Source organism: Mya arenaria, chromosome 2 (genome assembly GCF_026914265.1).
Source record: "Mya arenaria isolate MELC-2E11 chromosome 2, ASM2691426v1".
Taxonomy (NCBI): domain Eukaryota; kingdom Metazoa; phylum Mollusca; class Bivalvia; order Myida; family Myidae; genus Mya; species Mya arenaria.
In genome coordinates, this window is record NC_069123.1 from 69,436,295 (window position 1) to 69,463,046 (window position 26,752).

Consider the following 26,752-nt stretch of genomic DNA (forward strand, 5'->3'; position numbering starts at 1 on the left):
AGTACTCACAAAGTTTGCAACCATTGTCATAAAATTTTTTAGTGACAAAGCGCAAGCAACATCAGACAGCATGCTCCAAATTAAACTAGAGATATCACTGAATGTGATTTAAACCTGCAAACGCCACCCTGACAGGAAATTGCAATGAAATATTTAGAAAATCCCACCAAAAAATGACAATGCTGTAGACAGAGTTATGGTTCTTGTACACTGCACTTCCTCTCTTGTGCTTTGCCATTTATGAAGTTTAATTCAATTTCATCCAGTAGTTTTCAAGTTATTCTCTGGACAAGAAAAACATTAGGGCAATAACATGCATGAAGTTGTATTAGATTGATCCAATAGTTTTCAAGGTGTGCTTTGGACAAGAAAAAGTTAAAAATGGCAACAACTCTCTAACAAGCAAAAATATTAGTTATGATTCATGTACTCATAATGTTCTATCATTGCATGAAGTTTATTTGTTGAGTTGATATCCCCACAAGATTATGCAAAGTAGATACATTGTAGCATTGAACTGACATGTTGGTGAAATATTTCAACCAAAACATGCAATATGGCTGCAGTTTAATGAATATTTGAGTGGTTATATTGTCTCTGTGACCCATTTTTAAGTCTACCAGATACACCAAGGGGAACAGTCTGATCACAGTCTAAAGAGAGTCTGACCAATCAATAGCAATATTTAGTTCCTGAAATGACTTTTCAAAGTGTTGACCTAGTGTCCTAGATACTGACTTCATGTGACCGAGTTTAAAACCTCAAGGAAAAGATTCTGATAAATACCATAAATATTAGACCAGATATATTTCCTCTAGACAAAAAAAATATAAGATTTGACCTAGTAACCTAATTTTTAAATAAATGTGAACCAGTTTTAAATTTGTTGAAGATTTCAGCAAGGTAAAACATTCTGATTAATTTTGATGGATGGTGGACCAAATATAACACCTCTTAGGTGTTCAAAAGATTTTTCTTAGATTTATCCTAGTAATATAGTTTTTGACCCCTTTTGCGACCCACTTTTACAAGCAGTCGAAGATTCATCAAGGGGAACATTCTGACCATGTTTGAATGTTATCTGACCAATCCCTACCAAGATATGGTTATAAAGAGAAAAACCAGACCGACAGAAGGACATATGGACAAACAATGCAAAGAAGGAACTATCCTTCTATCGAAACGTCCTGTTGGGTGATGGATAATTGAATTCCATCCCTTAATTTTCAAGTTGTGGTCCGTACAAGGAAAATTGTAATGCTTTGACAGAACGACTGACCAGCCACAGGGTGACTCTAAAATATCCCCTTCAAACATTGTTTCTTTGGGGTATAATATAAAAAAAGCATTAGAGAGATCCAGCTTCTATTGCAGAAATTGCTGGACATTTCATTTAAAACTAACTTCACAATGTCATCATTTTTTATCAATGATATATCTGAGTGGAAAAGCTATTGACTTTGACAATGTTGCCATCTGAAGACATCATTGCTGATCCAAAAAATGATTCCAATATAAATTATGATCATGTTTAACAATCCTTGTATATCCACAAATCAAAATAAGTTGGAAGTGTTATGCCTTTATTCCAACACAGAACAAAGTCGGGTAAGTGGTGCATTAACCTAAACTGTCTAACCGAGGGATAGAACATGGTGGGGCAGGTGGTTCATTACCCCTCCACTATCTAGAGAATGGATAGTACATGGTGGGACAGGTGGTACATTACCCCTCCGCTATCTAGAGAATTGATAGTACATGGTGGGACAGGTGGTACATTACCCCTCCACTATCTAGAGAATGGATAGCACATGGTGGGACAGGTGGTTCATTACCCTACACTATCTAGAGAATGGATAGCACATGGTGGGAGAGGTGGTACATTACCCCTCCACTATCTAGAGAATGGATAGCACATGGTGGGGCATGTGGTTCATTACCCCTACACTATCTAGAGAATGGATATATCATGGTGACACAGGTGGTACATTACCCCTCCGCTGTCTAGAGAATGGATAGCACATGGTGGGACAGGTGGTACATTACCCCTCCACTATCTAGAAAATGGATAGTACATGGTGGGACAGGTGGTTCATTACCCCTACACTATCTAGAGAATGGATAGTACATGGTGGGACAGGTGGTACAATACCCCTCCGCTATCTAGAGAATGGATAGTACATGGTGGGACAGGTGGTACAGTACCCCTTCACTATCTAGAGAATGGATGGAACATGGTGGGACAGGTGGTTCATTACCCCTCCACCATCTAGAGAATGGATAGAACATGGTGGGACAGGTGGTACATTACCCCTTCACTATCTAGAGAATGGATAAAACATGGTGGGACAGGTGGTACAGTACCCCTTCACTATCTAGAAAATGGATAGTACATGGTGGGACAGGTGGTACATTACCCCTCCACTATCTAGAAAATGGATAGTACATGGTGGGACAGGTGGTTCATTAACCCTACACTATCTAGAGAATGGATAGTACATGGTGGGACAGGTGGTACAATACCCCTCCGCTATCTAGAGAATGGATAGTACATGGTGGGACAGGTGGTATAGTACCCCTTCACTATCTAGAGAATGGATAGAACATGGTGGGACAGGTGGTTCATTACCCCTCCACTATCTAGAGAATGAATAGAACATGGTGGGACAGGTGGTACATTACCCCTTCACTATCTAGAGAATGGATAGAACATGGTGGGACAGGTGGTACAGTACCCCTTCACTATCTAGAGAATGGATAGTACATGGTGGGACAGGTGGTACAATACCCCTCCGCTATCTAGAGAATGGATAGTACATGGTGGGACAGGTGGTACAGTACCCCTCTGTTATCTAGAGAATGGATAGAACATGGTGGGACAGGTGGTACATTACCCCTTCACTATCTATAGAATGGATAGTACATGGTGGGACAGGTGGTACAGTACCCCTCCGCTATCTAGAGAATGGATAGTACATGGTGGGACAGGTGGTACAATACCCCTCCGCTATCTAGAGAATGGATAGAACATGGTGGGACAGGTGGTACAGTACCCCTCCACTATCTAGAGAATGGATAGCACATGGTGGGATAGGTGGTACAATACCCCTCCGCTATCCAGAGAATGGATAGTACATGGTGGGACAGGTGGTACATTACCCCTCCGCTATCTAGAGAATGAATAGTACATGGTGGGACAGGTGGTACAATACCCCTCCGCTATCTAGAGAATGGATAGTACATGGTGGGACAGGTGGTACAGTACCCCTCCACTATCTAGAGAATGGATAGTACATGGTGGGACAGGTGGTACAGTACCCCTCCGCTATCTAGAGAATGGATAGTACATGGTGGGACAGGTGGTTCATTACCCCTACACTATCTAGAGAATGGATAGTACATGGTGGGACAGGTGGTACAATACCCCTCCGCTATCTAGAGAATGGATAGTACATGGTGGGACAGGTGGTACAGTACTCCTCCGCTATCTAGAGAATTGATAGTACATGGTGGGACAGGTGGTACATTACCCCTCCACTATCTTGAGAATGGATTACCCCTCCACTCTCTAGATAATGGATAGAACATGGTGGGGCAGATGGTGCATTACCCCTCCACTATCCAGAGAATGGATAGAACATGGGGCATGTGGTGCATTACCCATCCGCTATCTAGAGAATGGATAGCACATGGTGGGACAGGTGGTACATTACCCCTCCACTATCTAGAGAATGGATGGAACATGGTGGAAAATGTGGTGCATTACCAATCGGCTATCTAGAGAATGGATAGCACATGGTGGGACAGGTGGTTCATTACCCCTACACTATCTAGAGAATGGATAGAACATGGTGGGACAGGTGGTTCATTACCCCTCCACTATCTAGAGAATGGATAGCACATGGTGGGACAGGTGGTTCATTAACCCTCCACCATCTAGAGAATGGATAGTACATGGTGGGACAGGTGGTTCATTACCCTACACAATCTAGAGAATGGATAGAACATGGTGGGACAGGTGGTTCATTACCCCTCCACTATCTAGAGAATGGATAGCACATGGCGGGACAGGTGGTACAGTACTCCTCCACTATCTAGAGAATGGATAGTACATGGTGGGACAGGTGGTTCATTACCCAACACTATCTAGAGAATGGATAGCACATGGTGGGGCAGGTGGTTCATTACCCCTCCACTATCTAGAAAATGGATAGTACATGGTGGGGCAGGTGCTGCATTACCCATACGCTATCTAGAGAATGGATAGAACATGGTGGGAGAGGTGGTGCATTACCCCTCCACTATCTAGAGAATAGATGGAACATGGTGGGAAATGAGGTGCATTACCAATCGGCTATCTAGAGAATGGATAGAACATGGTGGAGCAAATGGTTCATTACCCCTACACTATCTAGTGAATGGATAGAACATGGTGGGACAGGTGGTTCATTACCCCTCCACTATCTAGAGAATGGATAGAACATGGTGGGACAGGTGGTTCATTACCCCTTCACTATCTAGAGAAATATATAGAACATGATAGAACAGGTGCTTCATTACCCCTCCACTATCTAGAGAATGGATAGCACATGGTGGGGCAGGTGGTTCATTACCCTACACTATCTAGAGAATGGATAGAACATGGTGGGACAGGTGGTTCATTACCCCTCCATTATCTAGAGCATGGATAGAACATGGTGAGAGAGGTGGTGCATTACCCCTCCACTATCTAGAGCATGGATAGAACATGGTGGGGCAGATAGTTCATTAACCCTCCATTATCTAAAGCATGGACAGAACATGGTGGGGGAGATGGGGCATTACCCCTCCAATATCTAGAGCATGGATAGAACATGGTGGGGCAGGTGGTTCATTACCCCTCCACTATCTAGAGAATGGATATATCATGGTTGGGCAGATGGTTCATTACCCCTCCACTATCTAGAAAATGAATAGAACTTGGTGGGGCAGATGGTTCATTACCCCTCCACTATCTAGAGAATGGATTGAACATGGTGGGGCAGGTGGTGCATTACCCCTCCACTCTCTAGAAAATGGATAGAACATGGTGGGGTAGATGGTGCATTATACATCCACTATCTAGAGAATGGATAGAAAATGGGGCATGTGGTGCATTAACTCATCCACTATCTAGACAATTGATAGAACATGGTGGGGCAGGTGCTGCATTACCCATCCGCTATCTAGAGAATGGATAGAACATGGTGGGACAGGTGGTGCATTACCCCTCCACTATCTAGAGAATGGATAGTACATGGTGGGACAGGTGGTTCATTACCCTTCCACTATCTAGAGAATGGATAGAACATGGTGGGGCAGGTGCTGCATTACCCATCGGCTATCTAGAGAATGGATAGAACATGATGGGGCAGGTGGTTCATTACTCCTCAACTATCTAGAGAATGGATAGAACATGGTGGGGCAGGTGCTGCATTACCCATCGGCTATCTAGAGAATGGATAGAACATGGTGGGACAGGTGGTGCATTACCCCTACACTATCTAGAGAATGGATAGAACATGGTGGGGCAGGTGGTTCATTACCCTTCCACTATCTAGAGAATGGATAGAACATGGTGGGGCAGGTGCTGCATTACCCATCGGCTATCTAGAGAATGGATAGAACATGATGGGGCAGGTGGTTCATTACTCCTCAACTATCTAGAGAATGGATAGAACATGGTGGGAAATGTGGTGCATTACCAATCGGCTATCTAGAGAATGGATAAAACATGGTGGGACAGATGGTTCATTACCCTACACTATCTAGAGAATGGAAAGAACATGGTGGGGCAGGTGCTGCATTACCTATCGGCTATCTAGAGAATGGATAAAACATGATGGGGCAGGAGGTTCATTACCCCTCCACTATCTAGAGAATGGATAGGACATGGTGGGAAACAGGTGGTTCATTACCCCTCCACTATCTAGAGAATATATAGAACATGGTGGAACAGGTGGTTCATTACCCCTCCACTATCTAGAGAATGGATAGAACATGGTGGGACAGGTGGTTCATTACCCCTGCACTATCTAGAGAATGTATAGAACATGGGACAGGTGGTTCATTACCCCTCCACTATCTAGAGAATGGACAGAACATGGTGGGACAGGTGGTTCATTTCCTCTCCACTATCTAGAGAATGGACAGAACATGGTGGGACAGGTGGTTCATTTCCTCTCCACTATCTAGAGAATGGATAGAATATGGGGGGGGGCAGGTGGTTCATTTCCCCTCCACTATCTAGAGAATGGATAGAATATGGGGGGGGGAGAGGTGGTGCATTACCCCTTCACTATCTAGAGCATGGATAGAACATGGTGGAGCAGGTGGTTCATTAACCCTCCACTATCTAGAGATTGGATAAAACATGGTTTCAATCAAATTCCAAACAATGAAGGGGGATCACAAATACTGCCAAACATGCTCTTGAAAATGGTAGAACAATGCAGACAACAGTTATGTGACTGGGCTTATATAGAGTAAGTTACCTTAAAGAAAGAATACTTGTTGTTCATAAGCCAGATGAAGAGGTCCATTACATAACAGTGTGCACATGGAAACTGTCAAAGGTCCATACACCCAACATATGATAGGAACCAGGCTCCCATCCTTTCATAGACAACCACCAGGCAGCTAATTAGAGCACCAAGGAACTCATACTGACAAAATAATATACCAATTAGGACATCATTAGGTGATGAAAGTTACCCTCTAATAGGTATCCACTATTAATTTGACAGGAATCAGAGTTTAAGGGCAAAGCTATTACATTTAATAACATATTAGATGGTCTCATTAAAGTATGTGTAATCGTAATTTGTGCAAACCTTGAAGTATTCTTTTTCTTATCAAATGCTAGTCAATGAGGTTCTACCCTTTTGTAAAGGCAGTGCCAAACATTGATTTACTATTGTAAAGGCAGTGCCAAACATCGATTTACTATTGTAAAGGCAGTGCCAAACATCGATTTACTCTTTTGTAAAGGCAGTGCCAAACATCGATTTACTCTTGTAAAGGCAGTGCCAAACATCGATTTACTCTTTTGTAAAGGCAGTGCCAAACATCGATTTACTCTTTTGTAAAGGCAGTGCCAAACATCGATTTACTCTTTTGTAAAGGCAGTGCCAAACATCGATTTACTATGTACAACAATAAACATGAACACTTTTTTAATGCTTATGACAGGATTGCTTTTGTGTTTAACCTTGACATTCCATTGACCATAATATAAATATAATCTAAGAGAAGCCATGGAGTGTTTGGGAAAAGGCCATGGCCGTCTGTTTTGCTTTGAAATGAACAATGCTTTAAGAAATAGATAGAATGATAAAAGAATGCGATAAAATTTATTTAAGAAAACATAAACTATTCCATACAAAAATGATTAGAGTCCAATTCTTTAATGATTTTTTTTTTAAAGTATTGAAAAAACACTAAATGCCCATATATATGTTTAAAGTGAATCATTCAATAAAAAAACATCAAACTGTGTGTTTCTGGGATGATTTGATGGTAACTTCCTGAAGTGAAGTGCTGGGAAATTATATCAGTGATTGTAGTTTTTTTCATGATATTTAAGATAACCATGAAAACTAAGAATAGCTGAATGTGGTGATAAGACTCATTTCAAGTTCTGCAAATGAGAAGCTGTAATAGATAGTGTTTGCAGCCCACCATTACGGTATCTCATCTCATGTGCTTTACATAAAATCCATTCATTCATTTTTTTTATGATGTATGTACAAAACAACTACACAGTTAACTTTAACAAATTTGAAGTATTTATTACCATAAAGTTGTTTAACAATCACACAATAAAAAATCCAGCAACAAGCATTAATAAAATAAAACCAATCTTCATGACACCTTAATAAAATGAGATCTTATGTTCCAGGTGAAACAAATGGTCCTGCTTAGAAACCTTGACATTAAATTCAGAATGGGACTGAAGCCTATCTGACCAGCATATAGACCTTGGCATGAACTAGAGAATTGGGGTGAAGCCCATCTGACCAGTCATACACTAGAGAATGGGGGTGAAGCCCATCTGACCAGTATGTAGACCTTGTCATACACAAGAGAATGGGGGTGAAGCTCATCAGACCAGTATGTAGACCTTGTCATACACTAGAGAATGGGACTGAAGCCCATCTGACCAGCATATAGACCTTGGCATGAACTAGAGAATTGGGGTGAAGCCCATCAGACCATTATGCAGACCTTTGCATAAACTAGAGAATGGGGGGTGAAGCCCATCAGACCATTATGCAGACCTTTGCATAAACTAGAGAATTGGGGGTGAAGCCCATCAGACCAGTATGCAGACCTTTGCATAAACTAGAGAATTGGGGGTGAAGCCCATCAGACCAGTATGCAGACCTTTGCATAAACTAGAGAATGGGGGTGAAGCCCATCAGACCAGTATGCAGACCTTTGCATAAACTAGAGAATGGGGGGTGAAGCCCATCAGACCAGTATGCAGACCTTTGCATAAACTAGAGAATGGGGGGTGAAGCCCATCAGACCATTATGCAGACCTTTGCATAAACTAGAGAATGGGGGTGAAGCCCATCAGACCAGTATGCAGACCTTTGCATAAACTAGAGAATGGAGGGTGAAGCCCATCAGACCAGTATGCAGACCTTTGCATAAACTAGAAAATGGGGGTGAAGCCCATCAGACCAGTATGCAGACCTTTGCATAAACTAGAGAATGGGGGTGAAGCCCATCAGACCAGTATGCAGACCTTTGCATAAACTAGAGAATTGGGGTGAAGCCCATCAGACCAGTATGCAGACCTTTGCATAAACTAGAGAATGGGGGTGAAGCCCATCAGACCATTATGCAGACCTTTGCATAAACTAGAGAATGGGGGTGAAGCCCATCAGACCAGTACGTAGACCTTTGCATAAACTAGAGAATGGGGGGTGAAGCCCATTAGACCAGTATGCAGACCTTTGCATAAACTAGAGAATGGGGGTGAAGCCCATTAGACCAGTATGCAGACCTTTGCATAAACTAGAGAATGGGGGGTGAAGCCCATCAGACCATTATGCAGACCTTTGCATAAACTAGAGAATGGGGGTGAAGCCCATCAGACCATTATGCAGACCTTTGCATAAACTAGAGAATGGGGGTGAAGCCCATCAGACCAGTATGCAGACCTTTGCATAAACTAGAGAATTGGGGTGAAGCCCATCAGACCAGTACGTAGACCTTTGCATAAACTAGAGAATGGGGGTGAAGCCCATCAGACCAGTACGTAGACCTTTGCATAAACTAGAGAATGGGGGTGAAGCCCATCAGACCAGTATGCAGACCTTTGCATAAACTAGAGAATGGGGGTGAAGCCCATCTGACCAGCATATAGACCTTGGCATGAACTAGAGAATTGGGGTGAAGCCCATCAGACCAGTACGTAGACCTTTGCATAAACTAGAGAATGGGGGTGAAGCCCATCAGACCAGTATGCAGACCTTTGCATAAACTAGAGAATGGGGGTGAAGCCCATCAGACCATTATGCAGACCTTGTCATACACTAGAGAATGGGGGTGAAGCCCATCAGACCAGTACGTAGACCTTTGCATAAACTAGAGAATGGGGGGTGAAGCCCATCAGACCAGTATGAAGACCTTTGCATAAACTAGAGAATGGGGGTGAAGCCCATCAGACCAGTATGCAGACCTTTGCATAAACTAGAGAATGGGGGTGAAGCCCATCAGACCAGTACGCAGACCTTTGCATAAACTAGAGAATGGGGGTGAAGCCCATCAGACCAGTACGAAGACCTTTGCATAAACTAGAGAATGGGGGTGAAGCCCATCAGACCAGTATGCAGACCTTTGCATAAACTAGAGAATGGGGGTGAAGCCCATCAGACCAGTACATAGACCTTTGCATAAACTAGAGAATGGGGGTGAAGCCCATCAGACCAGTACATAGACCTTTGCATAAACTAGAGAATGGGGGTGAAGCCCATCAGACCAGTACATAGACCTTTGCATAAACTAGAGAATGGGGGTGAAGCCCATCAGACCAGTATGTAGACCTTTGCATAAACTAGAGAATGGGGGGTGAAGCCCATCAGACCAGTATGCAGACCTTTGCATAAACTAGAGAATGGGGGTGAAGCCCATCAGACCAGTATGCAGACCTTTGCATAAACTAGAGAATGGGGGGTGAAGCCCATCAGACCAGTACGAAGACCTTTGCATAAACTAGAGAATGGGGGGTGAAGCCCATCAGACCAGTACGAAGACCTTTGCATAAACTAGAGAATGGGGGGTGAAGCTCATTAGACCAGTACGTAGACCTTTGCATAAACTAGAGAAGGGGGGTGAAGCCCATCAGACCAGTACGAAGACCTTTGCATAAACTAGAGAATGGGGGGTGAAGCCCATCAGACCAGTACGAAGACCTTTGCATAAACTAGAGAATGGGGGTGAAGCCCATCAGACCAGTACGAAGACCTTTGCATAAACTAGAGAATGGGGGTGAAGCCCATCAGACCAGTACGAAGACCTTTGCATAAACTAGAGAATGGGGGGTGAAGCCCATCAGACCATTATGCAGACCTTTGCATAAACTAGAGAATGGGGGTGAAGCCCATCAGACCAGTATGCAGACCTTTGCATAAACTAGAGAATGGGGGTGAAGCCCATCAGACCAGTACGCAGACCTTTGCATAAACTAGAGAATGGGGGTGAAGCCCATCAGACCAGTACGAAGACCTTTGCATAAACTAGAGAATGGGGGTGAAGCCCATCAGACCAGTACGCAGACCTTTGCATAAACTAGAGAATGGGGGGTGAAGTCCATCAGACCAGTATGCAGACCTTTGCATAAACTAGAGAATGGGGGGTGAAGCCCATCAGACCAGTACGAAGACCTTTGCATAAACTAGAGAATGGGGGTGAATTGCCTAGGTGAAGCCCTCTTCTCTATCTTGGTGACCTTTGTATGAGCTTGAGAAAGAAGGATGCACTGCCTAAATAAAGCCCACCTAGACATAACCTGAAAATGAAGAAAGAATTGCCTGAGTGTAAGCCTGTGAGTTCAGCATATTGACTTTGGCATAAACCTTAGAAATGAAAATGAATTCCCTAAATGAAGCCCATCTGTCCAGCTAAGTGACTTTTGCATAACGGTCAGAGGGCCCATCTCTCTAGTGACCTAAGCATAAACTTGTTTAAGAAGAATGAATTGCTCGGGTAGATTTTAAGCCAATCTGTCCACCTTGATAACCTTGGCATAAGCTTGAGATAGAAGAATGCACCACCTGAGTAAAGCTCATGTCTTCAGCTTGGTGACCTTGACATTAACCTGAGAATGCATTGCCTGAGTAAAGCCCATGTCTTTAGCTTGGTGACTTTGACATAAACCAGAGAATGCATTGTCTTGGTATGGCCCATGTCTTCAGCTTGGTGACCTTGACATAAACCTGAGAATGCATTGCCTGAGTAAAGCCCATGTCTTTAGCTTGGTGACTTTGACATAAACCGGAGAATGCATTGTCTTGGTATGGCCCATGTCTTCAGCTTGGTGACCTTGACATAAACCTGAGAATGCATTGCCTGAATAAAGTCCATGACTTCAGCTTGGCGACCTTGACATAAACCTGAGAATGCATTGCCTGGGTAAAGCCAATGTGTTCAGCATTTTGACTTTGGTATAAACATGAGAAATGATAATAAATTGCATAAATGAAGCCAATCTGTTCAGCTTAGTGACTTGAGATAAAGTGAAGCTCATCTGCTTAGTGACCTAAGGGATAAACTTGAGTAAGAAAAATGAATTGCCTAGCTAGGTGTCCTTGACATACGCTTAAGAAAGAAGATTGTATTATCTTCTTGAAGCCCATCTGTCCAACTCAGTGGTTTTGGCATAAACGTGAAATAAAAGAATGTATTGCCTTGTTAATCTCCATCTCTTCAGCTTAGTGTCCTTGTCATGCCATAAGCTTGAAAATGAAAAAAATAGAAAAAATTGGCCCATATGGCAAGTTTGGTTACCATGGTATTTACTTATAAATGGATAATGAGTCATAATGAGTAAAGCACATAATAATATCATGTTTGGTGACTTTAGCATAATAAACTTGACACTGATAAATCTTAAGGTTACAGAATATCAAAATTGGATACAAAACTCAGAGTGATCTTTTACTAAATCAGTTTATTTTCTTAATGTTGAAGGAATCATTTTTGAGGGACAAGATACGGACAAAATACATAAACTGAATCAATTTCAGATTTTATCAAAATATATTTCAGACTTACATCTAAATATCTTCTGAAAATCACAGATACTTGGGTAAAACAAGTGGCATTTCATAACGGAATATGAGTCATGGCCTACCTGAGTTCTCAAGTGCTACCAGAGAATACCCTGAAAAATATTTGTGCTCCTAATCTTTTAAAAAGCTGATCTGAGGCCATTAAAGTAAAGCTTAATGCCATATTATTGTTGTAAAAGTAAAGTATTGCAACACTTTTATTGTAGAAGAAACCAACCCAAGTAGCTTCAGGCCACCTAGAATGTACAATCATAAAGACTTTTAAGAACTATCCTAAGATATATAGCTCTGTTTTCAAGGTGCAAGCTTAATGACCAATGCAAATAACCAAATGTAAATGTAAAACTTCTCTTACTTGTCTGACATTTTCTGATGGTTTCATCTACACTGTAATTGAAATCTTGCTCACTGTTTGTGCATGTTGGGTAACAAGAATGTGACATGTTCTTGAATGAGCTGGCTATTTGTGTATGTGGGTACCAATGAGATGACAAGTTCTTGCACGAGTTGGCTTGTCTGAGTATATTCATGTCGGAAAATAGCTCATTGAGCTAATGTTTCTTGTTAACACATACCTGACTTTAAATAAAGATTCTTGTATCTAGTTGGGTATATAACCTCGAGTTGACAAGTTCTTGCGTAAGCTGATAAAGGTTTGCATAGGTTGGGAAACCAGAAAGTGTTATGCTCTTAAATGAGTTGCTTGTTTCTGCATTTGAGTAACTAGGGCGTGACAAGTTCTTGCAGGTTTTGGCTGTTTGTGTAAGTTGGGTAGCAAGAAGGTAACATGTTCTTCATGGAGCTGGTCTTTTGTATTTGATAGTACCAAAGAGGTGAAGAACTTATATGTTCTTGCATAAAGCTGGCTTGCCAGAGCTTGCCGGGTAGCCAGGAGGTGATATGATATTGCATGATGCTGGCTTAAAAACATATGATGTGTTGCCAAGAGGTGGCAGGTGATGGGTAGGCAAAAGGTGATATGTTCTTGCATAATGCTGGCTTGCTGGTGTATGATGGGTACCCAGCTGGTGACATGTTCTTGCATAATGCTGGCTTGCTGGTGTAAGATGGGTAGCCAAGAGGTGACATGTTCTTGCATAATGCTGGCTTGCTGCTGTATGATGGGTACCCAGGTGGTGACATGTTCTTGTATAATGCTGGCTTGCTGGTGTATGATGGGTACCCAAGAGGTGACATGTTATTGTGTAATGCTGGCTTGCTGGTGTATGATGGGTAGCCAAGAGGTGACATGTTCTTGCATAATGCTGGCTTGCTGCTGTATGATGGGTAACCAAGAGGTGACATGTTCTTGCATAATGCTGGCTTGCTGCTGTATGATGGGTACCCAAGAGGTGACATGTTCTTCCATAATGCTGGCTTGCTGGTGTATGATGGGTACCCAAGAGGTGATATGTTCTTGTATAATGCTGGCTTGCTGGTGTATGATGGGTACCCAAGAGGTGATATGTTCTTGTATAATGCTGGCTTGCTGGTGTATGATGGGTACCCAAGAGGTGATATGTTCTTGTATAATGCTGGCTTGCTGGTGTATGATGGGTACCAAAGAGGTGACATGTTTTTCCATAATGCTGGCTTGCTGGTGTATGATGGGTACCCAAGAGGTGATATGTTCTTGTATAATGCTGGCTTGCTGGTGTATGATGGGTACCCAGGTGGTGACATGTTCTTGCATAATGCTGGCTTGCTGCTGTATGATGGGTAACCAAGAGGTGACATGTTCTTGCATAATGCTGGCTTGCTGCTGTATGATGGGTACCCAAGAGGTGACATGTTCTTGTATAATGCTGGCTTGCTGGTGTATGATGGGTACCCACGAGGTGATATGTTCTTGTATAATGCTGGCTTGCTGGTTTATGATAGGTACCCAAGAGGTGACATGTTTTTCCATAATGCTGGCTTGCTGGTGTATGATGGGTACCCAAGAGGTGATATGTTCTTGTATAAGGCTGGCTTGCTGGTGTATGATGGGTACCCAAGAGGTGATATGTTCTTATATAATGCTGGCTTGCTGCTGTATGATGGGTACCCAAGTGGCTTGCTGGTGTATGATGGGAAGCCAAGAGGTGACATGTTCTTGCATAATGCTGGCTTGCTGGTGTATGATGGGTACCCAAGAGGTGATATGTTCTTGTATAATGCTGGCTTGCTGGTGTATGATGGGTACCCAAGTGGCTTGCTGGTGTATGATGGGAAGCCAAGAGGTGACATGTTCTTGCATAATGCTGGCTTGCTGGTGTATGATGGGTACCCAAGTGGCTTCCTGGTGTATGATGGGAAGCCAAGAGGTGACATGATCTTGCATAATGCTGGCTTGCTGGTGTATGATGGGTACCCAAGTGGCTTGCTGGTGAATGCTGGGAAGCCAAGAGGTGACATGTTCTTGCATAATGCTGGCTTGCTGCTGTATGATGGGAAGCCAAGAGGTGATATGTTCTTGCATAATGCTTGCTTGCTGCTGTATGATGGGAAGCCAAGAGGTGATATGTTCTTGCATAATGCTGGCTTGCTGCTGTATGATGGGTACCCAAGTGGTGACATGTTCTTGCATAATGCTGGCTTGCTGCTGTATGATGGGTACCCAGGTGGTGACATGTTCTTGCATAATGCTGGCTTGCTGGTGTATGATGGGTACCCAAGAGGTGACATGTTCTTGTATAATGCTGGCTTGCTGCTGTGTGATGGGTACCCAAGAGGTGACATGTTCTTGCATAATGCGGGCTTGCTGGTGTATGATGGGTACCCAAGAGGTGATATGTTCTTGCATAATGCTGGCTTGCTGGTGTATGATGGGTACCCAAGAGGTGATATGTTCTTGCATAATGCTGGCTTGCTGGTGTATGATGGGTACCCAAGTGGTGACATGTTCTTGCATAATGCTGGCTTTCTGCTGTATGATGGGTACCCAGGTAGTGACATGTTCTTGCATAATGCTGGCTTGCTGCTGTATGATGGGTACCCAAGAGGTGATATGTTCTTGCATAATGCTGGCTTGCTGGTGTATGATGGGTACCCAAGTGGCTTGCTGGTGTATGATGGGAAGCCAAGAGGTGACATGTTCTTGCATAATGCTGGCTTGCTGGTGTATGATGGGTACCCAAGTGGCTTCCTGGTGTATGATGGGAAGCCAAGAGGTGACATGATCTTGCATAATGCTGGCTTGCTGGTGTATGATGGGTACCCAAGTGGCTTGCTGGTGAATGCTGGGAAGCCAAGAAGTGACATGTTCTTGCATAATGCTGGCTTGCTGCTGTATGATGGGAAGCCAAGAGGTGACATGTTCTTGCATAATGCTTGCTTGCTGCTGTATGATGGGAAGCCAAGAGGTGACATGTTCTTGCATAATGCTGGCTTGCTGCTGTATGATGGGAAGCCAAGAGGTGACATGCTCTTGCATAATGCTGGCTTGCTGCTGTATGATGGGTACCCAAGTGGTGACATGTTCTTGCATAATGCTGGCTTGCTGCTGTATGATGGGTACCCAGGTGGTTACATGTTCTTGCATAATGCTGGCTTGCTGGTGTATGATGGGTACCCAAGAGGTGACATGTTCTTGTATAATGCCGGCTTGCTGCTGTGTGATGGGTACCCAAGAGGTGACATGTTCTTGCATAATGCCGGCTTGCTGGTGTATGATGGGTACCCAAGAGGTGATATGTTCTTGCATAATGCTTGCTTGCTGGCGTATGATGGGTACCCAAGAGGTGACATGTTCTTGCATAATGCTGGCTTGCTGGTGTATGATGGGTACCCAAGAGGTGATATGTTCTTGCATAATGCTTGCTTGCTGGTGTATGATGGGTACCCAAGAAGTGATATGTTCTTGCATAATGCTGGCTTGCTGGTGTATGATGGGTACCCAAGTGGTGACATGTTCTTGCATAATGCTGGCTTGCTGCTGTATGATGGGTACCCAGGTGGTGACATGTTCTTGCATAATGCTGGCTTGCTGGTGTATGATGGGTACCCAAGAGGTGACATGTTCTTGTATAATGCTGGCTATCTGCTGTGTGATGGGTACCCAAGAGGTGACATGTTCTTGCATAATGCCGGCTTGCTGGTGTATGATGGGTACCCAAGAGGTGATATGTTCTTGCATAATGCTTGCTTGCTGGTGTACAACAATATACAAATAGATTGTGCATGCATTGAATTAATTCAATCATTAAACAGTTTTATGTTACATATCAAAATGAATATCTCCCTTTTCAATCATTGACATCAGACACCATGATGAAACATTGACATCACACACCATGATGAAACATTGACATCACACACCATGATGAAACATTGACATCAGACACCATGATGAAACATTGACATCACACACCATGATGAAACATTGACATCACACACCATGATGAAACATTGACATCAGACACCATGATGAAACATTGACATCACACACCATGATGAAACATTGACATCACACACCATGATGAAACATTGACATCAGACACCATGATGAAACATTGACATCAGACACCATGATGAAACATTGACATCACACACCATGATGAAACATTGACATCAGACACCATGATGAAACATTGACATCACACACCATGATGAAACATTGACATCACACACCATGATGAAACATTGACATCAGACACCATGATGAAACATTGACATCACACAACATGATGAAACATCGACATCAGACACCATGATGAAACATCGACATCAGACACCATGATGAAACATTGACATCAGACACCATGATGAAACATCGACATCAGACACCATGATGAAACATCGACATCAGACACCATGATGAAACATTGACATCACACACCATGATGAAACATTGACATCAGACACCATGATGAAACATCGACATCAGACACCATGTTGAAACATTGACATCACACACCATGATGAAACATTGACATCAGACACCATGATGAAACATTGACATCACACACCATGATGAAACATTGACATCACACACCATGATGAAACATTGACATCACACACCATGATGAAACATTGACATCACACACCATGATGAAACATTGACATCACACACCATGATGAAACATTGACATCACACACCATGATGAAACATTGACATCACACACCATGATGAAACAAGCAGGATACACTTGGTGAGGCCCCAATACAATTTCTGATAAACATATTATTAAGACAAACAACAAATTTGTTGTTTTTCTTCTATATTTTTTCTTCATTGCTGAAACTATTTTAAAATCAAACTATTGATTACATTTATCCATTTAAAAATAAAAGACATCTGGCCAAAACAACTCATAGGGCCTCAAGATAGGAGAGTCAGTGTATGGAAATGTGCAGCTAATACATGAAGGCATCCTTATTTCTTATATCAACATGAGATTTGTCTTAATAAACACCAAAGCCGAAGCATACATGTACATGAAATACAATGATATTTTACATTTCATCAATGCATCATTAAGATCTGCACCAGTTCTGAAAATAACATAATAGTGCAAGTTCTGTTGGATTAACAGGTTTGAAGAAGTTTGAGAGATTGCCAGGCCAGGGTATTAAGCTTATTGTACCAGGATTGAGGGAATTTAGCTTCTCCACGAGGCAATGGTGCAGTTCTCTAGAAAAATCTGTCCGCACAAAATGGAGAGTGCATGATGTTTTCAAATTTAAATGTATTCTTTTATATTATTTAGATGAAAGGTATCAACATTTCAGGTGAATAAAATCCAATCATTTATATCAGACACATTTTTATTTAAAAAATTAGACTTAAACAATCTTAGTGGTAATTCCAGGGGGCTGCATGGACACAGTAATGATTAGATGTAGAGTTGTGACATTTACATGTAAAATATGAAAGCCATTCCAAGTGCACAACAGCCCATGCTGACACACATTCCTATGGAGTATTATGAGAGGAGGCATAATACTTTTAGTGCTGCATGTGACACAAGTTCTTTCATACATTTTTTTACGAAGTCAAGGGTCATAATTCTTGTTAAACCAAGTGAAATATAAAGAAGAAGGCAGGTGCACCAGTCGTTCCATGCTGACCATCATTCATATGTTTCATTAGTGTAAGTACAAAACATTTTGTTCTTGTATGCAGAAAAGTTTATCCAGATCATTTTTTACTAATTCAAGAGCCGTAACTCTTTAAGAAAAAATTGAATTGTTAAAGAAATAGTTGAGTGTAGATGAATTTCTTCCTGTGCTACATAGAACACAAGATTTCTCATACAAGTATTTAAGTAAGTCAATGGCCATGTTTGCCAGAGAGAAATGTCAAATAAATTGCATGTGCAAGAATTTCCCATGCTGACCAATGTTCTTAAGATTTAATGAAACATCATTGTTATCTTCACAGACATTATATATAACAGACAGAAGCTAGTCTAAGTTACAAGGTATGTACTACAAACTTTAGGTTGCTCTAATGTTGAAATTCGCTTAATACCATAGGTCAAAAGAGTTTCTGGTTGCCTGCAAATAGGTTAAGAGTGAGGGGAAAATAATGTAAATTGTTTCTCAAATTGTCTGCCATTTACAGCTTGCCTGTTTTAAACTGACAGGCAATTTACCTTAATTCTGAGATATGAAAATTGTGAAATTGTTTTATTGCTTTAAAAAAGTTTTGTCTCTCACTCAAGTGGCTGAAAGCTTGGAACAGATCAACACTTCTCAGAAATGTCAATGGAAATTATCATATGACTAGAATAACTATAGCCTTATACTAGCTTTGTGGAAGGGTACTAAATATGTTTTTATTTATTTTAATTCAAGAAAAAAACAATGAAAAAAGATTTTGTGGGTAAGGTCAATAAAGATTAATTAAAAGCCAATGAAGCTTACTTAAATTAACATTGAGCCTGTAATTCACCTTTATTTTAAAAGACTATTTTGTCCAACCATCGTTAACTATCAAGCATGCCAACATTGGTGGCTGAAGTGGATAACATTAATGACTTTGGATCTGAGTTTTGATTTGAATCCCTGCTTGGGGCTTGCGTCAATGAATAGCAGTGACCACAACGACGCCACTGGATATACATATCTCTATATCTGCCATGTTTCATGGGGGACACAAAAACATCTTAGAGGCCTTCTATGGTGTATAATGTGCAAGGCAAACAAGACTGCCATAAAAAATGTACCGCAAAATGTACTCCCATCAGGCAAAAATGTGTATTTACTACAAGGGATACCACCCAGTGTATGACCACCCACAACATACCAGCATGCTTATCTCACCTTCATCATCTCTGAGACAATCCCTGACCAGAATATCAACTCCGCAGTCAGTAATCCAACCTGCAAATAGAGGGAGAGAAGTATATCAGCCAGGAAACAAGTAACATAGGGAAGGCGTTTGCTGATAGGCATGGTAGCCTCCCTTGGAATGTGAAAATATTCATCGCAAAATGCCTGTAAAAGTAACAAGACTGTTGCAACAATATTGCGCAAAAAACAGAGTTTAAAGGTTCAACATATTATTTTACCAGTCTAGTAAACTACTTCGCCATAGTTTGACCAGATACATGACCACACCCTGATTTGTGCCTGCATGTTTTGTTGAAGGTCAGCAAGCAGGACAGGGCTGTGTCCCCAGGATTTGTCTTCAACATGTTTTTCAAAAAATTAACCTTAACTCAATAAGGTCAGTATAATGGGTCTTTGAACAGCGTAAATAAAGCATATTGAAAAAAGTGGTGCTTTGCAATTTATGGGAGTTAATAACCTGATGCTATAGTAAAAAATCCCAGACAGTGGTTAATATTGGCCAGCTTCTTTCTATTACCTTAGATAAAACAGTAATTATGACAGAGAGAGCAATTAAACATTGATAATTGCTGATACTTATAGTAACATATTACCAAAGGTGATTGGACTGGTTTTGCTCCACATAAATGTGCCTTTCTGCAGAAACCATTATTTATTTTACTATGTTCATACATCAGACAATGTTAGTAATAAAAGTTATTAAAGAAGCAAACCCATCGTAAAAGGATTTAAAATGGCAAAGGCATGTCGGGAACTTATGTTATACGATGCATTTTATCAGAGTATAATTTCGAACCAAAATGGCTTTGAAATTAACATTGCATGATGTAATGAACTCTGCAGTATGTGATAAATATGTGCTTAATTATTTTGCAACCCTTTGGTGCAATCTGTTGTTGAAAAGTAAACAAAAATGACTGTCCAACCTTTGACCCCTAAGTTGACCTTGAATGAAAAATCAACATGACTGAAATATGCGGTGTGCACATCACATCCATTAAATCAACCATGACACTCAATAGTTTGAAATCCTTCAAGTGGTTGTAAAATAAGAGATGACAAATCTGAGCTTTGAACCCCAACATGTGATATGCATTTGAACCAACATAGTTGCACTCCATTTGCTATATTCAAGTAAAGTGGCAATATTTGTTTGCAAATTGTTTAAGTGTACAAGAGCAGGATGACATACAGGGCAAACAAAACACAGCTGATTCCCCAAATGAGCTTACACCTAAAAAGATGCAGGTCAAGAAGACAAATGTTAAAAAGCAAAATAGTTTTACAATAAGTAATTTATTTTATGTTGATGCTATGCTCTTGAAATGGGAGGAGATATGACTGAGGAAATGGGAGGAGATATGACTGAGGAAATGGGAGGAGGTATGACTGAGGAAATGGGAGGAGATATGACTGAGGAAATGGGAGAAGATATGACTGAGGAACAAATGGGAGGAGATATGACTGAGGAAATGGGAGGAGATATGACTGAGGAAATGGGAGGAGATATGACTGAGGAAATGGGAGGAGATATGACTGAGGAAATGGGAGGAGGTATGACTGAGGAACAAATGGGAGGAGATATGACTGAGGAACAAATGGGAGGAGATATGACTGAGGAACAAATGGGAGGAGATATGACTGAGGAAATGGGAGGAGATATGACTGAGGAACAAATTCCTGCCAAAATGGGAGGAGATATGACTGAGGAACAAATTCCTGCCAAAATGGGAGGAGATATGACTGAAGAACAAATTCCTGCCAAAAAGCCATGTAAATGTTTTTCTGCGGGTAATTGTGGGTGAAACTATTGCACTTACATTAAGCTGTAATAGCTGGTAGAAACTGGGAATATAATAATCCCTTAGCTGCGGGATGGATTCTTAGTTATGATATCTATTTGTCTAAAAATATTTTTTGGTAATTATTCAAAATTCCAACAGCTAATAAAGAGAGCACTAAAATAATATTATGTGACGGCTGATATAATCTCACCTCCTGCAATAAAACAATCATTTACCAGTAAGACTGTCTGGAAGACCAAGGACAATGTGTTAGTTGAAAGTGAAATCATTCTATCTGCTTCTTTATTGAATGTGGTGTAAAACCTTTTCACTTAAAACCCTCAAATATAGATCTAACATTTGTAGTCTTCAAAATCTTTAACTGTTGCATTCATTTTAACATTGCTGTTGTCAATCAGTGCCAGTCAGTATTAGTATTGGATAATCAGACAAATTTCATAACCGATATTTGAATCGAAATCCAGGACAACCATAATCATTAAACAAGAGGCCCAAAAGGGTCTATGCTCTACTGGCTGGATTTGTGTGGTCAACATCACTGTTTTCGAAAAGAATCAACCTCTTATGGATATCTGAATACTGTACAAGTTTCATCAAGATACAATCAAAACTGAAGACTGTATCATGTTCACAAGCATTTTTTACACAATAGCATTTTTTTATACTATCAAGGCTCATAATCTAGGCATGCATAGGCAGATCTAGTTGGTTTTCGATAAGAACCGAGCTCTAATGGATATGTAGATACTGTACAAGTTTCATCAAGATACAATCAAAACTGAAGGCTGTATCGTGTTAACAAGGAATTGTTTACAGACGCACTGATTTTTTATACTATCAAGGCCCATAATCTAGGCATGCATGGGCGGATCTGGCTGGTTTTCAAAAGGAACAAACCTCTTATGGATATCTGAATACTGTACAAGTTTCATCGAGATACAATCAAAACTGAAGGCTATATCGTGTTAACAAGGAATTGTTTACAGACGCACGGACGCACAGACGCATGGACGCACATACTACGTACACATTACCATCGCATAAGCTCTTCTGGCCTTTGGCCAGTAGAGCTAAAAAATCAGAAATAATAATAATTGAATGTGCAATTCAACGATGATAAATATCAGTATGAAAATACAATTTATGTTTATTTCAAACCTCGTCGCCACCTCCCATCAAACACCCCAAGTTAACATTTAATGTCAAAATATGTCAATATGGTTGAGACAATATCCATAGAACACACAGGAATGCACCATGGTTTCCTAACACTTGATAAATGTTTAGGTTTCAAGGGAAGGGGTGCACCTAGTTGCGCCCCTTCGATGACAAAATCTGAATCTGTCTATTACACACATCATGGAGCACAAAACTAAGTTCTGAAGCTAATAATAACCATGTACTATCTGCATTCCAAAGAAATAAAGTTTTATAGCAAACCTTGATGTACAATTTAGAGCAGATTTACTACTCCATACAAAAGTGGTACCCAATTTACGCGCAATAAGTATAAAAATATGAGAAGTCATTACAATAAGCACCATCATACACCTCAAAACATTGGAACCAAACAAGAGCATCAATGATGCGTGTCAAAACATGCTACATTATGCCGATACTGTCACTGGTAACATGTGTACTATGCTACATTATGCAGATACTGTCACTGGTAACATGTGTACTATGCTACATTATGCCGATACTGTCACTGGTAACATGTGTACTATGCTACATTATGCCGATACTGTCACTGGTAACATGTGTACTATGCTACATTATGCCGATACTGTCACTGGAAACATGTGTACTATGCTACATTATGCCGATACTGTCACTGGTAACATGTGTACTATGCTACATTATGCCGATACTGTCACTGGTAACATGTGTACTATGCTACATTATGCCGATACTGTCACTGGTAACATGTGTACTATGCTACATTATGCCGATACTGTCACTGGTAACATGTGTACTATGCTACATTATGCCGATACTGTCACTGGTAACATGTGTACTATGCTACATTATGCCGATTCTGTCACTAGTAACATGTGTACTAAGTTTCATGTGAATATCTTAAACAGTTGAAATCTTGCATGCCCAACAATGATGCCAAGGACGACGCCAAGTCTATCATAATACATATTCTTCTTTTTTTTGAAAACCAGACAAGCTAAATTGTCAGAGTCCGACTATTTGTCCATGTTTTGTTATTACCTTAACGTTGACCTCTGCGTTAATGGTGCAACTCAAGACCACACACTCGGGGTATTGTGCCAACAAATGTGATTTATATAATGTTAAAATATCTTGTTTTACAATTGTTGTAAAAACTAACTAAACCTTCCTGACTGAAATGCAACATACCAGCATACCAGTGCACACTTAATACTGCACACACTGTGTTTTCATATATCATGAACAACTTGACAACATGTCACAAAGACCTTATTCCTGAAATGCCAATCATGAGACATGAGCACAAAAATAGTCCAACACAAAGTATGTAATAATTCTAGACACAACAAAAGTTATGAATTATAAATAAAACAAAGTGTTAACAGACTTACTAAAAGCCTACATCCCTAAATTCCTTTCACAGCCCACTCTTAGGAAGACAATTACACGGGAATGTATCTACCAAAGGAACGCCTGGAACGAAGGCCCAGGAATTGACAGAATCTTGGAGACGGTTCAACGACTACTGTCAAGACGAAAATGCTCATGATAATCACATAATTTACTCATTAGACTACAATACATTATGTCTTCAAAGAGGAAAGATTCCTGCCAAACATTTGTTGTTGATAAATGATTTTATATTCATTGTTTACAAGCAAAATCAACATGACTTGTACAAATATCACATGTTTATCCTAGATATTACATTAAAAAACTTAATGCTGATCATTATTAATTATGACATGACAAAAAATTAAGCTTGTGGACAGTTTCCTTAAAAAAAAAAGTTACCACAGAATACTTCCTTAAAAGAACAAATGATGAAAAAATTGATATTTTAATTATATTATTTTATGAGTTTGATCTTCCTGCATGCAGACACTCACAACATTGTATAAAAAGTTTTTCAAGCGAGACATCACACAGAAACAGCTCTACATTCAAGCGAAAAACGTCAGATTCTACTGAAAGGTTAGAAATTACCATGACACACATAAACACTTAAACCAAATCAAATCAAAAGTAGCTAGGTTCCACAGGTTCAGTCTCTAGCCAGAAGGATAAAAAATCCCACTTGTTTTTTTAAGAGTGATATGGAATAACTGCATAACTGTGCCAAATGGTTGTAAAGATAGTTCTTATCTTATCACTCTCCACCTTCAAGGACTCCCTCAAGACCAACATCTAGGGTGTACCTGTTCACGGCAAGTCATGGAAGCTTGATAAATCAAATGACAACTGCAGCCTGCTGTTTCCATTTTGTTTTCACAGTAATGCATCTTCAAGAGCTTACACAGAAACCTCAATACAGATTCCAGAATTACATTGGAAAATCAAGATTTGTGAAACATGTCACTCAACTTCCTAGGACATTCAGTAGACATTGCTGGAATGGAAGGTGACTCTGTGACACCAAACTGTCACACAATTTCCGGTGACATTCAGTAGATATTGCTGTAAAGAGAGGTGAAGCATGTCACACAACTTCCTGTGACATTCAGCAGACATTGCTGTAAAGAGAGGTGAAGCATGTCACACAACTTCCTGTGACATTCAGCAGATATTGCTGGAATGGAAGGTGACTCTGTGACACCAAACTGTCACACAATTCCCAGTGACATTCAGTAGATATTGCTGTAAAGAGAGGTGAAGCATGTCACACAACTTCCTGTGACATTCAGCAGACATTGCTGTAAAGAGAGGTGAAGCATGTCACACAACTTCCTGTGACATTCAGCAGACATTGCTGTAAAGAGAGGTGAAGCATGTCACACAACTTCCTATGACATTCAGCAGACATTGCTGTAAAGAGAGGTGAAGCATGTCACACAACTTCCTAGGACATTCCAAAGATACTGTTGGGGGGTGGGGAAAATATTTTCACACCAACCTGTCACACAACTTCTTTCGACATTCAGCAGGCATTCCAATGAAGCCTACATGCAACACAAAACTGTCACAACTTTCTGTGAAATTCAGAAGCATAACTGTGAAGAGTGGTGTAGCATGTCACTCCATACTCATACACATCTTCCTGTGACATTCACTAGACATTGCTGTAAAGTGATGTAATACTGTGAAATCATTAATGTTCGTGGGCATGAAATTTCGTGGTTTGCCAAAAAAAAACAATTTCGTGGGTACTTGAATTCGTGGATTTTCATTTTTGAAAAAAAAAAATCGAAGATGCGATCGTCTGCATAATATCCACGCGCTGGCCCGTGATTTCCGTCTTCTACGTCACTCGGTTTATGACACTCGCTAATGTGGTACGACATGCCAATTAGTGCATATACTCATGTCACTTATCGATTTAATTGGGAATAAAGGTAATAAAAGATGTACCCTGATCATAAATACAGATAGGGGATGCCATTTAATGCCAATTAAGAATTTTGCAAACTGTGAAAACACCGAAAAGGTGCGTATATTGTCACGTTCGGTGCTTAGTAACCTTCAATGTACTAGTAATCGATTAATTATTTCATTAAATAAAAAAATCGAGTATGGACACTCATCACGCACATATTGTAAACTTGGAGATTTTCATTAACAGCACACGTTTAACCACGTGCTTATAACTGTCCTTTGCTGCATAAAACACATTTAATTGATTTGGTTCATTATTTGTTAAAGGCAGTTATAATATATTAACAGAATAATGATCGTAAGTTATACAGTGAGACAGGTTTTAACACTGTATACTGCGACCTCTGTAAAGAATATACTAGAGTATGTACGTAACAAGGCAATTGAAAAAGTGAATAAAGGGTTTATATTTCGTGGGATCTTGAATTCGAGGATCACCCAACCCACGAAAACCACGAACATTAATGCCCCACGAACATTAATGATTTCACAGTACATGGGACACTAAACTGTCACACAACTTCCTGTGACATTCACTAGACATTGCTGTAAAGTGATGTAATACATGGGACACTAAACTGTCACACTTCTACCTGTGACATTCACTAGACATTGCTGTGAAGTGAGGTAAAACATGGTTCACCAAACTGTCACACTTCTTCCTGTAACATTACTAGACATTGCTGTAAAGTGATGTAATACATGGGACACTAAACTGTCACACTTCTACCTGTGACATTCACTAGACATTGCTGTGAAGTGAGGTAAAACATGGTTCACCAAACTGTCACACTT

At 40.7% G+C, this 26,752-nt stretch overlaps 2 protein-coding genes across 3 annotated transcripts in view; both read right to left on the reverse strand.

Annotated features, from left to right (window-relative positions):
• LOC128205504 (uncharacterized) overlaps positions 1-26,752 on the reverse strand; it is a 115,030-nt gene that overhangs the window by 74,525 nt on the left and 13,753 nt on the right. Inside the window, exons 1-2 of one of the 2 annotated variants that reach the window (XM_052907213.1) lie at positions 23,977-24,022; positions 19,569-19,628 (exon numbers count right to left, since the gene is read on the reverse strand). The gene's annotated coding sequence lies outside the window, so the exon portion shown is untranslated. Of the gene's footprint in view, positions 1-19,568; positions 19,629-23,976; positions 24,023-26,752 lie in introns of those variants that run through there. The other variant, XM_052907222.1, reaches the window with a different exon arrangement.
• LOC128216821 (paternally-expressed gene 3 protein-like) lies at positions 13,242-14,111 on the reverse strand. Its single transcript, XM_052923507.1, has one exon. The coding sequence runs from the start codon at positions 14,109-14,111 to the stop codon at positions 13,242-13,244; it is 870 nt and encodes a 289-aa protein (XP_052779467.1).